Here is a 17,847-nt window from a genome sequence, read left to right as displayed (position 1 = left end):
CGAGGGACACAGTTTAGTGCTAGAGTTAGGTTAGGTTATGGTTGGACTTGATGATCCTGAGGGTCTCTTCCAACTGAAATGATTCTATGATAAAGCAACATAGATGGGGCTGCCTTCCCTACTGCTTATGCTAGTTGTTATAGATGTGTATGTATATATATATATATATTTTTAAAAAGAATGTTTAATTTCTTTGTCATCATGTGTTCTTCCCAAATATCCCTAAAGTCACAAACTACACTCATAATATCAATCTGTTCCTTGTTGGAATGACTGTGCAGTTCCAAACTTAAATCAAGGATCCTGTAAGAAAACGGGTGGTTTGGGATACATAAACTACACAATAACAACAGAAGATCTCTGTATCAGTTTTATGGTCTCTCATACACGAGTTGTTCCAGAGAGATATGGAGGTGACATTACCTTGATCTCCTGAGGCAGCGTCAGCCAGCGCAGGCCTGGGAGGTTGTCTAAGAATAAGGCGCTGCAGGTTTCATAGTGCTGCGTGCTGGGGCTGGCACTGGGGTTGAGTCTTGCAGGCTGAAGCGCACGCTGGAAGAACAGGTTGAAAAAATGATCCAGGCGAGAAACATTTTCCACCTGGCAAAAAGCACTGAACAAACATGAACTCCAAGTTAGAATAACATCGAGAAACTTGCAGCTTGTTTATATAACCCTCTGTGCTATACAAGTCTCTTTACAGCATAAGACTACGTTTGGATTTTTTTTCTAACATTCATTTTAAACATGAGAAAAACCCAGCGGACTAATATTCAGGCAGTACCTACAAAGAAAAAACTGCCTTGCTGCCAGCAGTTTAGTGTAATAGTAGATGTCTCAGAGCAGCTTACGATGAGACAATCATCAGCTTCATCCTTTTGGAAATGAAGGTTACTCTTTGCTTTAGTAATTTATTTAGCTATTTTGTGTGTGTTATAGATCATCTTATTTTCTTCAGAAGATATAAGAAAGCATTCTACTATTCCAAATGGTCTCCTATACTTCTATTAAAATCAAGTAGTTTATCCCTCACATTCAAAGCTAAGCTTTTTCTGAGATGCATTTTAAACAGCTGCAGATATTAGAAGTAAAGTTGCTCTTTGCCATGAATCGACATAAAAAAACTTTGTAAGAAAAAGATAAGGTCTGACATTAAGTGAGATTGTTCTTTCTAGAAACTTTTATGCTGTTCAGCACAGAAAAATGAATATTAGGCTTTTCTCTATGGCATACACACTTTAACCCTGAATTGAATGCCAGCCTATGGATAAACCTACCCTGGCAATTTTATTTAGGTTACGGTCAGACTGAAAATTTTCTGGGAGATTTCCAAATGCAGAGACTGACAGACACTGTGCCAAATAAAGTTGAGAAGTCTGGATTGTTTATTATTTAAAAAATATAACACTGATTCATATGTATGTCTTACAGACAGTGCTTTAACACAAAGGATAACAATTGCAGAGTCCTGTTTGCATCTAAAGTGACCTACATTATGTTAATGATTTAACCTAATCAAGGACAAAACTTTCTGAAGTAACAGACTGTTTAAAAAGAGTCTTACTAGTGGCAAGAACAGAATTCTGGCTTTTTTTTTTTGTAAAGGACCATGCAAAGAAATTCCACCTAAACATTAAAAATGAATGCTACCAGTTGTCTTTTGCAGTGAGGAATGAAAAATTAGCGACTGAAAATAGTTTTGAAAGAACTCACCTGTCTAAAGAGCTATACATAAATTTCAAGGTCCTGACAACGTCTTCAATCATGTTCTTCAGCTGAGCAAGTGGCACACTAAAAAATAAAATTCCAACGTAAACCTATGTTTGTAACATCTTTACTATGAGTAAGAATAGGCATCTTCTGAAGAGCTGTATTCTTATACAGTGATATATTACAAACAAAAAATTCTTCATCAGACTGTATGAGATATTTCCTTTGAGTGACTTGCCCATGATGACACAGACAGTAGGAAAGCTGGGGACAAAACAACCCCTCTCCTCCTAGAACACATAAATATGTAATACTACTGCTGTTATTCAGTAGTCTCTAACCAGGACTTGACTTTACTGTTTTCTAGCATACACATATATATAAAGGGAATAAGGTGTCATTAGATCTCAGAGGAAATAAAAAAGAAATTGTAACAATGTATTTAAAAGATGTGAACAAAGTCCATCAAAAAGTGGGATTACAGGTATAGAAAGTAGTTGTAGTAAAAAGAGTACTTTGTAAGCCCTCCCTTTCTTGTTTTTTTGATAGGGGGAGAGTACAATTTGAGGACACATAATAGGAAACAAAATAAAATTTAAAGGAAAATAACTCATTATATTTGAAACTCACTTTTCTTCAGGAAGGCCGATCACAAGCAACTTGTCAGACTCTTTCCAGTAAACAACTTGAACCAGTTTTTCGCATAAGAAAAGGGAGGAACTGGAAAATTGAACCAGAAGTACTTCTGTTAACACTATGAAGTTATAAAACACCATTGAAAGAATAATTTATATGTGTTTTACATGCAAAGTCTTATGCTCATGTAAAATAACATTGTACGCCACTGGGCTGGGTAATTATATGTATTACAGAACTCAAAGACTCCCTGATTTCTATTCCAAACAAAAGATCAGATCACACCATTAGTAACAGTATCTTCAAATATATAAATACACAGGATGAACAACTGCTACTGAAGCACCACAGTCTTCCTCTGAATCAGTCAGATGCTCTTTAAAGGTCTTCCTGGCATTATACTTGTGGAGCTTTCAACACAAGCAACTCCAAAAATGAATGCCATTTGAGATCACAGGGAAGGCAACGGGAGGTACTAATGAAGGTTGTGAATGTAGTAATCACTCACAAAATCCTTTTAAAAGACCCCACACATGCTTTGGAAACAAGCCCAAGAGGTATCTGAACATACTGCCTGAGTGACAAACATAAGCTTGAACTCTGATGCTATCATCCTGTATAAAAAACTGCTCCATGAAGCTCAGCAATCCCAGAAAGACACAGAAAACTTTCATCTGAACCACAGGGTGGATTAGAACATGAAACAGGATTAGACCCAGTGTTCTACTTAGCAATAAACTATACATTATGCACCAGATTATCATATTAAATATACTGGTTGCTGCTAAAACAAAGGCCTGTAAGTATCTCCAATACTAAATTCATAACAAGACCCCACCTTTCTTATTATCACATTAGAAATTTTAAATAACAAGATGACACTGCTGCAAAGTGAAAGAAGAGTAACTTCAGTTTATGCTTGAAATATTCAAGAATTTACTTTATAGGATATAGCTCCATTACTGATTCACTCATACTATAAAATTGATGGTACTGAATAAATCAATAATATAATTTCATTAGTTATGAAATACCTTAGTATTTCCACAGGTCACCAGAAAAGCTTTATCCTTTGAGTAACCAAAAGTGCTTTCCAAACAAACCAAGTTGTATATTTATAATGCAATTAACTACAAGGAAATAAACATCCCCATCCCAAAAGATAAACAGTACTTGTACAGACACAGTAATCATAATTTACTCTGCTGACAGAAAAAGCTACACAGCAGAGCTAGGGTCTGTCCTGGTTTTGGAAGAGCTGAGACAGTCCACAGAGATCAGAAGTGCTTTTATATTTTTAGAACTAAAAAAAATGTGAAATTGAGAAGCTAACAGGAAAGGTCTATGTTATCACAGATTTCTGTATAGTTTTCCTGATGCATAAGCATTTAACACATTTCAGTGGTAATTAACGTGGCACTGCATCAAAATACTGGTATATCATGCTTGCTACCTGTTGCTAAAAGTCAATCGGCATTCCTGTTGCTCAATACATCAGTAACATGACTTTTAGTAACTTACTAACTAGAAAGTTCAAACATGGTTAAAGCACAGTGTTGCAGTCAAAGTAACAGGATACAAACAAGTCTGAGACAAAAAATAAAAGAAAAGAAACAAATGTAAACAAAAGTGAATTCACCAGTACTAATTTTCTGGTAAACAACAATATTCAAAATCACTTCAAGAACTGCTTTAAGGCAAAATATATCAGTGGAAAACCCAACCTAAATCTATTAAACAGGCTTTATGAGGCATTCCATGTTATCACCAACGCTGTTCACTCCTGCAGTATTGTTCGCACTCTCTATTCTTGGGCCTGCAATCCTACTTATATTTGGCTTTTTTTATACCAAATCCAGGTCTTGTGTCTGACACACAAGGCACGGTTGTGCAGAAGAGAATCTTGCCTGAGACCACCAAAAGGTGTAAACTGATACACTAATTCTCAATGGAAAGAAGTAGTCTGAAACTGAGAAATGATACTTGCTCTTCACTTTTAATTATTCTAATAATCTACTTTAAATATTCAACAATATCTTGACATATCTCCACTATCTCTACACTGCTCCAAAAGGAGTCATTTTTATGAGACTTTTTACTAGAGTCCTAGTCTGTGGGTACAACAATCTTTTGGGGTTGCATATTAAATGTTAATTTTAAAGTAGGAGGCACTCATGAATTTAAGTAAATTACATTTAATCTTTTTAAAAAATTTTAAAAATTTGATTGAGGCTGTTGTAAAATTTCCAATCTGCCGTCCCAGTTTATATAAGGATGTTTTAAGACATCTAAGAAGGGATCTAAAAACATTTTCACAGAACTAAAAATCCTAGTCATTGCCAGCCATGACAAAGTAGTTACCCTAAGTCTATGTACATCCAGACTGAGTAGTACAACTCTGGCATGCTGTCCTAGTTAAAATATTACTGCCTAAGAGGAAGAGTTGCTCTTGTTTTCTCTAGAACTTGATGCATGACCCATATGTATTTTTCTGTACACGTATGTGTAAAATAATAAATAAAGTATTTCAAATACTTTTACCTGATAATCTGGGTACCAGTAACACTTTCCAGTATGTCAGACAGTGTGAGAAATATTCCTCTTACACTTTTCAGTTTTTGGGATGCTTCTGATTTGGGGTACTGATAAAGAATTTCTTGCTGTGAAGAAAGTTTGCTGTTAGTTTAAGCAAAGGAAAACCAAAACCAAAAATCACAAACCCACAGAAAACAAGAAAACATTTTTTTCCCTGCTTGCTTTTTCTTTCTTTCTTTCTTTCTTTCTTTCTTTCTTTCTTTCTTTCTATTTAAACATGAGAGCTTTCATTATATATTTTTGCATGGCATCAAAGCAAGCAGTGGTCTGCACGGGTATGCTGGAAAGTTCTAAAACACACATGAATGATTACAAGTTTAACGTGTCTATTTTATAAAAAAGTAGGACTTATTTAGAAACATTATTATATGGAGAAACATAGTATTACAAACATGATGGGCACTGCATTTTACAGCTTAAAGTGCACTTAACTAGTCTGACTCCAAGAGATAGTTAATATTTGTATGTTTCTGCCAGTATTTTCATTGTGATTTAGGACCCATGTTGTCCATCAAACATGCAGCTCTTGAAAACCAACAATAAGAATATGAAAACTCCCACATCTCTGTATAATCCCACCTAATTGCTTTACATGGGTAGCATAAAAGATAACTGAGGTATATACTGAAATAACATATACACCATTTAACAACTTTATCACTACTGATCTTCAGTTTCAAGATGACTTCTTTAAGAGTATGCTGACACAGATGGTCAGAAGCTTGGTGACAAATACTTGTGACAATTATTTTTCTTTTTCTAAGCAGTTCTTTAAAATATATTTTATGTAAGCATTTTCAAAAATGATACATTAATTACTTCATCAACCTAACAATGTAGTAATAAGCAAACATATGATTCCCTGCATTTATTGCTTTCTGCCAAATCATGATGGGCCAGAAATAATCCATGTCATATTAAGCATATCCAGTGCAAAGAGCATACTAAATCATCTTTCTACACAAACAAAAGAAACACAGATGTGATTAACTTTTCCTATTTATGTCACTAACCGTATCCAGCCAGTGCCAACAGCCATTAGAAGATTTTCCTTCATCACTACTGAAAGAATGCAAAGTTTGATTACAAAAGGACCTGGCAAACTCTTAATTCTTGTCCACTTTAATTAGCTGTATTTTCAAATACTCATTACTGACAAGGATTTTTTTTTTCCTTGAATCAATCCCTCAGCTGTAAAAAGCCCTGCCATTTGCTAATTACAACACTACAAAGGGTGAGAAAGAGCCCTTTTTTCTCCTCACTATGAACTGGGGCCTTTACACAAAATTCATTTGCGAATTATCTGTACACTTTCCCAGGGAAGGAAAAGATAACTGTAAAAAAAGGTCATCGCTGCTTCATCTATTTATTAATGAGTTAGCAAGGTTCAGCACATTACACCATACAAGATCAACTGTCTTCACACAAGGGCAAAAAGTTCATAAGCCAATGACAATGGAATTAATAAATGAGAAGTAGCTCATTTCTTAAGGAGTATAAAAACCCTGTCTCAACCCAAAAAACCCAAACCTGGACAGAGTATCTAAACTAATGGAATATCAAACAGCTTCCAATTTTTCACCTATTTCTGAGCCTAAACAACAACAACGAAAACCACCACCACCAAAAAAACACCCCAACAAACCAAACCAAACGCACAAAAAAAAGAGAGACAGAGTACAGTCAGGAGAACATAGGAAATGGTTAAAAGAAATTGTGTCAAAACGGTGCCAACCTGCTAAACACCTATAATCTTCAGAGTGCACTGATGCTTTACATTGCATCTTACATAAATTAAAAAACAAACAGTAGATGGAAAGACAACTATGCATTGTTAAAGGTTAGTTCAGAAGTTACAAAACCAGGGAGAAGTGCCACAGAAGTCCAAGTCAGCGTCTGTTTGCACCAAGCTATCACAGCAGCTGCTCAGTAATATCTGCAGAACACATGCCTCCAGTAACAAAACCATGAACAAAGAATGTTAACATTACTCCTTTTAAAACAAGGTATGGCCAAAATAATTTCAATCAGAGGAAAAAGTTACAGTGTTACACTGGTACAAATAACATATGTTATAATGGTATACCTACCTTGAGCAAAAACATAAGAGAGACAAGCCCGACCTTACTCACTGAAACCATTACCATATGGGACACTCCCCACATGCACCCACACATCCTACATTCTTTCTAGTACCACTTTATCATTGAGTAGATACAGCGTACAAGTCTTAGAGCTCATTAATTCTGTTTTTGCGTGCCAAAAGCTCCCAAGTGGAAGAATTAGTTACTAGTTCTAGTTGCCATTGTTGTTGTGGGTGTGATCTGCATACCATGCCTCCTCTGGATATGGGTAAAGAAGCTTCATAAAGGACCATTATATTTTTACTGTGCAATATCGCATAGGTATGTAGTAACTTCAGCACTGGTTTGAAGTACTACTGTAAACCAAATCTAGAAGAGTGTATCTACAAGATAATTGTAATTTACTGTCCATCAAGTTAAAGACAAATGCCTTGAAGAAGGCAGCATTCTTTTTTTAGGAAACGTTATAAAGAGCTTGATTACACCAGCAAAGCATCTCTCAACATTAGAGACTATTTGGGGCTGCATAACTGCCAAGACTTCTCAGGAAACAATTCTTCCATGGTGTGAAGGGAGAACAAGTGCATTTCAATTCCTCTTTTACCTCTGCCCAACATTCAGGGTTAATCCTGTTTCTTGGGAGAGTGTAAAGAAATCATGGGGCAAGAAAGCAGTACTCCATTTACTCTGAAGTGCAAGAATTGCAATTAGGTATTTGCATGTCTATTCATCTACTAACAGAGGAGCCAGAGCCCCTGAAATATTTTTTTTTAATACTTTTTTATATTTCAAAAAGTTTATTTATGTGACCAAGAAAACACTGGTCTTTAAGTCTACAGCAATTGCCCATAGCTGTTCTATGCATATAATATAGTAGTCTTGGACTACAAACTTAGAAGTGAAGAAAAAAAGAACCATTTGCAGTATGTAAGTGAACTTTGATAAAGCATCTTAAGTTTGTTTAATTCACAGTTAAATTAGCTCTTTTCCTTTTTGTTATAGGGAAATAAAGCAGAAAAATACTGCAGTATTTTATGTTTTAATAGGAGTAGCTTCAGGGTGGGGAAAAAGCATAGAATGACTTTGCCAAGTTGCAACACTATAAAAATAATTATAAGAGACACTTGTATAAACTAATTTCTGCCGAAGGTACCTCCCATTCAAAATTTTAGTACCTTAAACAGGACTGTTAGGAACTGCAAACCAAAGCTTACAGTGTTAGTATCTTGCTGAAATACACAATGAAGCATCCATTACCTTAAAAATATTGTGTTAAAAGAGCATGATTTATATTGCAAAGTCATGTACTCCAGAGTTATGAAGTACTGGATTTATGGCTGCCTAGTAAGTCTTAATTGTATTATCTGTCTGTCTTGTCCTCTGCAGACAGGCACCTTTCAGAAAAAGTGTAACAGTTCAAGACAACATCATGCTGTGTATTTACAAAAGGACCAAATTAAAGTAGCACAAGTAGCCATAAGTGTAATTTCCTGGATTTCAAGCACTTAACTCTTCAAACTTCATAACATTTTTAGTGGTATTATGATACCAGGTAATTTTCTAGGGTTCTTCTCCCCAGCCTTGTGTCTAGAACTCCATTATGTGTAGCTGTAACACTTATTCTCTATTACACATCACCAACAGAGAAATACAGACTTCTATCACTTGAAAAATAGTACCCCAAAAATAGAGACATCTCAGAGAAAGGATGGAGCACTGACTGGATCTAAGGATTAATTCCAGGGGAGAGAAAGCAAACTGTCTTTCTTCTATTCTCCACTCCATCACTGTCTCACCATCCTGCTCTCTGGGGACTGTCAAAACTTGTGCTTCATTTGATGTCTCCACATCACAGATAATATAGATCACTGGGGCGCTATGCTAAATCTAAGGGGAATTTACAGAAGGGGAAAAGGCTGATTTTCCAAATGTCTGTTTCTAACAAGTCCACTGTGGCCATTCGTCATTTTCAGATCAGGGAAGAGGCCAAACTGATCCCTCCACACTGTTCTGTATCTTCCCAGCATCCTCAGTGGAGCATTTGTAGCTATGGCTACATCATGAACAACATCTAAACAAACTTACAATGGGTGATATGTACTCTGGCAAAATTCTTCTGAAGAACACAAAAACCAAAGAGATGTGAAAGAAAACTTTACTGGACAAAAGAAAAGTTCTTCAGTAGCTCAAAAATGTTGCCCAAGCAAGAATCAAGACCGCAAAGAGCAGATGTGAAGAGTCCTCGAGAAAAGACACATTAGCATTTCAAAACAGGAGGGGCCAGACGGATCATGTGCATGGGCTGCACACGGCTCCCTCTGGGCAAAAACTTTTTTGACTAGGCTGATTTCATAGTTGGAGTTTGAGAGGCATATTGAAAACATCACTGTGAGCAGCTGAGAGACAATAACGAACTTCAAATTCTCCTCTGCTTTGGCTGTTAACACCTCTAACCTGCTCTTTTTACATAAAGCCTTTCAGCAGCACTGAAGCGATTTCAAGTCCAGTTATTTAGTCAGCAGTGACACTAACTTTTTTTTCCTGGAACTGCAGACCATATTTCTGTCAAAATGGCCATTTTACAGACTATCCACTATTCAACGACTAGCAAGATTTTTTAATTTTATTTTTAAACATCAAAAGGCGTAGCAGTTGCTGTTTTAAGTTGTCACCTTTCACCTTCAGTTTTAGTTAGCCACATACCTCATCCTTCGATGTTTCAGAGTCCAGTTTCAGTGTGAGGAACATGACAATATGAGGCAGGTCTTGTATAGCTTGTTGAAGGTCCGTACTGTCTTCTCCCCACAGGAGCCGAACCAGATTGTTCATACTCGACTGTGTCTGTTTATACCTTTGCTGAGAATTTCCTTCAGGCTCAAACACTGATGTTTCAAATGTAAGTTTAACCTATTAAGATAATGATTGTGACAATGAGGCTGTATTTACAATTATGTTCTAGTATCAGATGAAACAGATGCAGTCTGAGCCCTTTAAGAGATAAAATTCAGCTTTACTGGCAAAGATGTAAGCATTCAAAAATTTCTTTTCTTTCAAGAAAACCAGCTATATATTCAGCATTGCATAACCATCTATTATTAAGGACAAAGCCACCTATTACGTGCTCTATGAACCATGTAAGTAAGCATGTGGTTTTGTGTGTTTTCATACTTCATTCTTACGGTTTAGAGAATGGAAATGTACACTTACTGCTCCGAGTTTGTTTGAACACAAAACCTATTGCCACGTTTTTGAAACATACACACCATTTGACTTATTTCAAAATGTCAGCACTTTCGTAAGTACATATCCTCAAGGTTCTTTCATGTGTATTTCTTTGCTTTTCGAAATGTGCTGACAGATACATTTGCACAGGAATATAGATTTACATTCGACTGCAAAAGTTTGTTAATTTGTAACACTCAGTAACAATGCTGTTTTTTAACCTGCCAACATTTTCACTGTTAACTGTTTTTTTAAAATGTAAAGTCAGCAAATAAGATTTTCATTTTCATATTTCACAACTGTAGTAGCAAGAAGCACAAAAATTGTTACATCACTTGTGCGCTGTCTTCAGAAGAAAAAAAATAATGAAACCACTGACAGAGCATTCCCTCTTAAAAAATAGCTTAGATGATTAAGCTTACTTCATAGAGTGTTATTTTTTCCCCCAATACAACAAAAACAAGGAGTTTTAGAATAAATGCGTATTTCCTGGCTCACAAGCAACACAAAATCCAAACCTGGTGTGGAAATATACTTCACAATTTGCTTTATAAACCTCTTTTTTATGAGCACTGCCTTACAAAAAATATTTCAGTTGTTCCAGCAGTGAGGAGAGAGTATTGTCTTCTGTGAATGAACACTTCATCCTAAGTATGAAAGAAGGATATGTGAGAAATACCTGGCTCTAGACTGGGCATAAAATTGTAATTTCCAAAGAGAAATTTTTCTTGCATGATACCTTAGTTTTTGTCATTGTTCAACATGACCTAAAATGTATCAATTTGGACTAAGCAAGAGCACTCTCAGGTCCCTCTTTCATATGTATTTGACTCAAGATTGATTGCTTGCCTTAAAGTATCCTTGACATGCCTATTGACGGGCAAGTTCTAAACATAATACATCACAGCAAATCCTGCTTCTCTTTAAAGTCAGCGACAGTTTAGCCTAATGATTGATTCAACAAAACAGGTTTTTATTTTCCCAGTTGCAATAAATTTGAAAAGCCTAAGCAGAGGTAATTTACACATTTAAATATAGATTATTTATATTTTGTAATTGTGCATATACGTACTTCTGGAGCACCTTTCTTATGAAGAGAGACAGAGAGAGCTGGGTCTGTTCAGCCTGGAGAAGAGAAGGCTGAGAGGGCATCTCATCAATGTTTATAAATATCTCAAGGGTGGGTGTCAAGAGGCTTGCAGTGGTTCCCAGTGACAGGATGAGGGCAACAGGCACAGACTCAAGCACAGGAGGTTCCATTTGAATTTGAGGAGAAACTCCTTTACTTTGAGGGTGCCAGACCCCTGGAACAGGCTGCCCAGAGAGGCTATGGAGTCTCCTTTTCTGGAGACATTCAAGACCCACCTGGACACATTCCTGTGTGATCTGCTCTGGTGGACCTGGTTTAGTGGGTGGGTTGGACTAGATGATCTCCAGAGACCCCTTCCAACCCCAGCCATTCTGTGATTCTGTGATTAAAGAGAGGCGTGCCAGCAAAAAATAATGATGCTTTAAAACACCCATTGCCTGTCAAATTAGATCAGAAAGAAGTGCCATCATCAGCTCTTCCAGCTACAACATTTATGTCACTGGCTGCTGCCTTCCCATTCCTGTCTTCTCCCTCCTGCCAGTTCTCATTAATCTTTTCCTCTCCTATTTTGGCTGCTATCAGCTTTTTTTCTCCTTTCCTTTGCCATTCTCTGGAACAGCATTGCATTCAATCCTGCTCTCCTGCCATGTGCTACCACTTTCTTTTCTGATAGTAACTCATGTGTTGCTCTCTCCTCATCATTTCAGTTTCAATTCATACACTGCATATTAACAGGACTCCAGGAGCAGAAACACCCAGCTAAGCAGCAGTGGCTTTTTAAAATGTAGTAACTTGATGGTTTACAGTTTAGTAGATGTATGTTTTCTCCTCTGGTATTCTGTGACTCAGTTCTCTTTCTTCGTCACACCATCTGCATGTATTTCAGATGCCTTGTTTAACTTCTTGCATGCTTCCTCAAGGCTCAATAGTTATTTCTCCTAACTTCTACTACAGCTTGTCTGTGGACACTTATTCATGACACTTAGGCTAGAGTCTCTACACTAACAATGCACAGATGTAATTCTTGCTGCAGGCTATCTTTTAGCCTCTTAGTTTAAAAATAAAAAGACCTCACTCTCTCTTGTCACAGAGACACAACAGTACGGCCCTCCAAGCAAGAGCGCAAAACCAGCTGAGCCCAAACAGAACTTTAACTCTACCTCCTCCTGCGGGCATCCATGCTGCCTCCTGCGTCCCCGTGGGCGATACCGCTCAGATGTGAAGTCACTGTATTTTGAAAAAGGTCCCTTCCCACAATTTGACCACAAGTCCAAGTAACACCACAAAACATAACATTTTCTGTTCCTCTCTACTTTTGTCCAAATTCTAATATAATTCCCACATTTTTAAAAAAAATTACTGTGGAAAAGACCAAATAGGCTGGAAAATGCTGTAATAGAAAATGATCAATAGACTAAACAGCTACATACCCTAAAAAATTTATGTTGTTTTTGTGGAGAAGAAACAAATCTTCATCCTGAGCAGCGCACAGGATCTGATTAGATACATGACTCTGAAGAACCCTTTTGTAAATACTGACTAGGAAATCTTTCACAGCTTTGATTCTATTTCTCTCCATCAGTCCAATGCATAGCAGAAAACACAAAAGGAAATGAAACAAAGAATAGGAAAAGCATAGAAAACACTACTATTCCACTCTATAAATATACAGCATGCACACATTCTCAACACTTAAAACAGTTCATTCACCCTGCAAGAAGACAATGATGAAGGTGACAATAACAGCAAACTATGAAGCACACAGATGGGGATTTTTCTACTTAGGAAAGATGTGACAGAAGTGGAACGTGACATAGCTCTCCAAAGTTGTGGAATGATAAGAAGAGTAAGACACGTACAGTTAACTACTCCTCATAACACAGGAACCTGGGGGTATGAAATGCACGGTGTTAGAAGGCAGTTGGAAAATCAACACAAACAAATGTAACACTCAAATCAGCTCTGTAAATCACTGCTACAAGATGCTGTGGAGATCAAAGGAATTTTAAGAACTAGATTAAAAAAGGAGAAGGTACAAAACCTGTAAGTGCCCCAACAAGTCCCTAGCTATTAACTGTTAGAAGCTTTAAAGTGTGATGGGAAGGTCACTCTGTATTTGATTTGTTTCTTAATACTCTTTACTTAAACATTCGTCAGTGTGAGAAATAGAAAACATTGCTGTTGTACTTCTGGTGTGACCTAGAAAGTCGTGATTTTTGTTTGTCTGCAAGAAAGCTCTATGCCTTAGAATATGGATTTTATTATACACAAAGCTGGTAGTATTGCCTGCCATTTCCTGTTGTTAGTCTCTGTTTTCCATTTGCTTAAGGTTTGCACAACTGTAAGTCAAAAATTGAGGCTGAAGTTTCTGAATATCTGCCTCAGGCTGAATATTATGTGAAATTTTGGGGTAAAATGGTTCTACTACTTCTGAGTATCAAGGTAAGGAAAAGTATACTCTTCTAGCATATCCATCCTACTCTTCCTATTCAGTCTTCTCCGTCTTGTGGAGTTAGGAAACAGCAGCTATTTTGACTATAGAAATACAAAATTGTATAGACTGCAGAATGTAATTTCCTCATACTATCTCAAGCTTTGATTGAGGGGTATGATTTGGCCTGTCACATTCAGTGACTGCTGTAAAACTTCCAAATGAGATGTCCAGTGCTTTAATCAGAATTGGGACTTTAGCTTACCAGGTGACATAGGTTGGGAAATTACATATTAGAGAGTAGCGTAGGGGAAAGGGACCTGGGGGTCCTGGTGGACAGCAGGATGACCATGAGCCAGCACTGTGCCCTTGTGGCCAGGAAGGCCAATGGCATCCTGGGGTGTATTAGAAGGGGGGTGGTTGTTAGATCGAGAGAGGTTCTCCTTCCCCTCTACTCTGCCCTGGTGAGACCACATCTGTAATATTGTGTCCGGTTCCGGGCCCCTCAGTTCAAGAAGGACAAGGAACTGCTGGAGAGAGTCCAGCGTAGGGCAACAAAGATGATTAAGGGAGCGGAGCATCTCCCTTATGAGGAAAGGCTGAGGGAGCTGGGGCTCTTTAGTTTGGAGAAGAGGAGACTGAGGGGTGACCTTATTAATGTTTATAAATATATAAAGGGTGAGTGCCACGAGGATGGAGCCAGGCTCTTCTTGGTGGCAAACAATGATAGGACAAGGGGTAATGGGATCAAGCTGGAACACAAGAGGTTCCACTTAAATTTGAGAAGAAACCTCTTCTCAGTGAGGGTGACAGACACTGGAACAGGCTGCCCAGGGGGTTGTGGAGTCTCCTTCTCTGGAGACATTCAAAACCCACCTGGACATGTTCCTGTGTAACCTCACCTAGGCGTTCCTGCTCCAGCAGGGGGATTGGACTAGATGATCTTTTGAGGTCCCTTCCAATCCCAAACATACTGTGATACTGTGACATGCAGGCACCCCCCGCCCCCCAAAAAAAAAAAGATTGATGTAGCATTTGTACTTTTATTGCTCAATGAATACACTAAACTAGTCCTTACATGCCTTGGAGCTAGTTTCCCTAAACCGAGGTAAGGAAAGCAAAATTCTGGAAATAAAATCTAGTAATGAGAGACAGTATGCCACATGCTGCAAATGAGAAAATCTAGGTAGTTTTTGAAACTCCTTCCAGTAATTTTTAACATTGAACCCAGAAGAGCAATGACAGCTTATGTAAATAACTTGTGACTATGGTAAAATGTGTTTAAACTGCATCTTTTTTTCATATTTTGCAATGAATGAGACTACACTAACAATCTTGCTTGTGTAATAGCTGCCTTTATTACTAAATCTCAGAAACAACCAGCTTCTTTCTTCAGCAGCATGAACAGTGTTCTACACTGCAACAAACCCACAACTCTGTACTTGAATTCTCCACTGGTTTATTTCAGCAATCACTCTTCTGGCTTGACTCAAACTGCACACTAAAAAGGGAATAATTGCACTTTAATAAAAGGCTTTGGAAAGCCAACACGACAAACAGCTACACATTTCAAGTAATCTCTGTCTGCTCGATAGATTTACTGAGAATGTAAGCATTAATGTTTCATTAAAATTAACTACTATGTATAATGTGTTGCGTTGCATTTTAGCAACAAGTAATACATATACTCTAATATACCAAGGATACAATTAAATAAACTATATAATCTCTGCTTTTTAAATCATTCTGGTTTTAATAACAGTTACAGCAACTCCATATTTGGTCAAAGACAGGCAAGACAAGGTTTTTCTACCATGGAGCTCTGCCAATATCTGACCACAAGTCTGGTAGCTTAGGCTTGCTTCATACTGTCAGATATCTTGGAAAACTTCCTGAACTGACAAACGAGCGCCCAGTCTCACTGTAGCTGCAGATGTAGTTCTACAGCCACTTACGCTACATAACTTGCAAACAGAAGGATGTTTAACCAAACCCGAAGATTTCGACTTCTTTTTATCTCTGGACAGTAAAGCATTTCTATTATTATCACCTCGTATATTCTAACTGAACAAAAACTACCTAGAGGTTACAAACATACTGTAATTTTAACCTGCTCCGTCTCATCTATAAAGTTGCAACTTTGTCTTCCTGTCCACCAGGAAGTGGATTTAAGCCGAATAACTCAAAATACTTAATTTCATGCTACTAACATCCTAGGTAATCAACACTCTTCTGGTTTAATTCTGAAATAGCTATCTAATTCTATTAGTTATTTAATTCTTCATTATAGCTACAAGAGAAGATAGGTGCAGCAGGTTGGGGGGGAAGAGACGTTACTCATTCGGGTAATTTTTTTTTAAATCAGTATTTATTATTGACTTCTGTCAACCTTCATCGCTGTTCGGTTTTGAAAGGTCTTAAATGTATTTAATCTAAAAGCTTTAAAAGACTTGAGAATTAATTTTTCTGTTTAAAGATGAAAGTGGCATCAACTTCTCCAGTTAAGTGCTCTTAAATATCTTTAATAGCACTACTTGTTTATTCAGGCTTCTTTTTACTCTCTTGTGGTTTGGGAGCCTCCTTTATATTGATGAAGATATAATTATTTTGTTTAAGTATTTCCATACCAAATATTAGTGTTTTAAAAACAGTACCTGACAAAAAAGCCACTACTGTTCTGTGGCTGACGTATTTATTTTTAAGCTCGGTATCAATGTCTTGTTTAATACATGCTATTGGTAGATTGCACGCCTCCAGTCCTTTTACCCACCAGCAGCAAGGCATCACATTACATACCCTGTCCTTCATTTGCTGAGATCAGTGTTCCAAATAACAACTCTCAAAGCAACAATATTTGCCACCTTTTCTTGTAACTACAACTATCACTGGTTAAAAGTATCACTATGCATGTCTCAATGGAGTTACCTCCCTGTATTAAACAAGTAATTGATTTTGATGCAAGTGGTAACATAATAATGAGCTTGTTTTCTGAGCAGGAAAAGTCATGAAACTTGATTTTCCACGTAGCTACATACTAGTTCTCGTAAACATGAATACTTAGAATTCTGCAACCATAGAATACCTTGATTCTCACACCAGGCAAAAAAACAGGTGTTACGGTTAGTCTAAACCTACAAGTGTGCCACCTCTTGCACAATGTTGCATGTGCTTTCTTACTCTGGCTGATGACGAACAGAACATCAAACAGCTGGACTGCACCTCATGTCTCTTAATGGGAAACTGGCTTGAGTCACTTATGTGCAGCTATTTTAACAAAACTTACCCGAATTAAACTCTGAAATTTCTACTTTCAGTTTTAACTGAAGTCAGCTAATGCATTCAAAAAGTAGATAGGAAAGTTCTAAGAAAAAGACCACCTAAGTTCTCTTTCCTAAGGAAAAAAATGCTAGAAACAATATTTATTTTTTATAGAGGACATTTAGAATAAATGTTCAACTACTGTACCTGCATAGGACCTGGAATGCAAGACAAAACCCTTTCTATGTTTTCAGAATTCACATCAACATCATTTACAGCAACCAGAGCATCTCCTGGAAATAAAACAGACAAAAGCATAATGAAAGTATTATACCACAGTGTAAAGTCCAACAGTGGTTTGCTTGAAAAGGGAATATGGCATTCAAACAATCATAAGTGTCTTTTTATTACATTTAAATAAATGGTTTCTACATGCAACATTTACTGTGTTTAGAAACATCCATTTATTACCTCAATGCTTTTAAGGCCTCACTGCTATGCTTGTATCATTTTACAAAAATAACTGTCAAAGCATCTTCCCCCCCATGCAGGCTTATACCACCCTTGTTACTTGATCAGAAAACCCAACAACTTCACCAATTAAGTTACACCCAAGAAGTATTAGTTTTTCCTCCAAAGCCACCTCTGCTCCCTTGCCAGTCCTCCTCCACTGCTCCGTTTTGATGTAAACCCTGCTGTTTCCAAAAGCACTCCAAAATTCCCTCTTCTGTAGCAGCTGACAAGTTCTAGTGCCATCACTTACACCAGAGGTTTCAAGTGTTGGCTGCACCTAATTATGGGAGAATCTCAGCAGCCCTGGG

At 37.3% G+C, this 17,847-nt stretch overlaps 1 protein-coding gene across 1 annotated transcript in view; it reads right to left on the bottom strand.

Annotated features, from left to right (window-relative positions):
• INTU (inturned planar cell polarity protein) overlaps positions 1-17,847 on the bottom strand; it is a gene marked incomplete at both ends in the record, with an annotated part of 47,190 nt that overhangs the window by 13,096 nt on the left and 16,247 nt on the right. Inside the window, 6 exons of the mRNA XM_080344431.1 lie at positions 424-613; positions 1,714-1,791; positions 2,341-2,430; positions 4,888-5,006; positions 9,729-9,932; positions 17,234-17,319. Of these exons, the coding sequence (XP_080200557.1) occupies positions 424-613; positions 1,714-1,791; positions 2,341-2,430; positions 4,888-5,006; positions 9,729-9,932; positions 17,234-17,319 (767 nt within the window). The remainder of the gene's footprint in view (positions 1-423; positions 614-1,713; positions 1,792-2,340; positions 2,431-4,887; positions 5,007-9,728; positions 9,933-17,233; positions 17,320-17,847) is intronic.

The sequence above is a fragment of the Nesoenas mayeri genome (genome assembly GCF_963082525.1).
Source record: "Nesoenas mayeri genome assembly, chromosome: 4".
In the NCBI taxonomy this organism is placed as follows: domain Eukaryota; kingdom Metazoa; phylum Chordata; class Aves; order Columbiformes; family Columbidae; genus Nesoenas; species Nesoenas mayeri.
The sequence above is the reverse complement of the archived record's forward strand: the minus strand, read 5'-3'. Positions and strand labels throughout refer to the sequence as shown.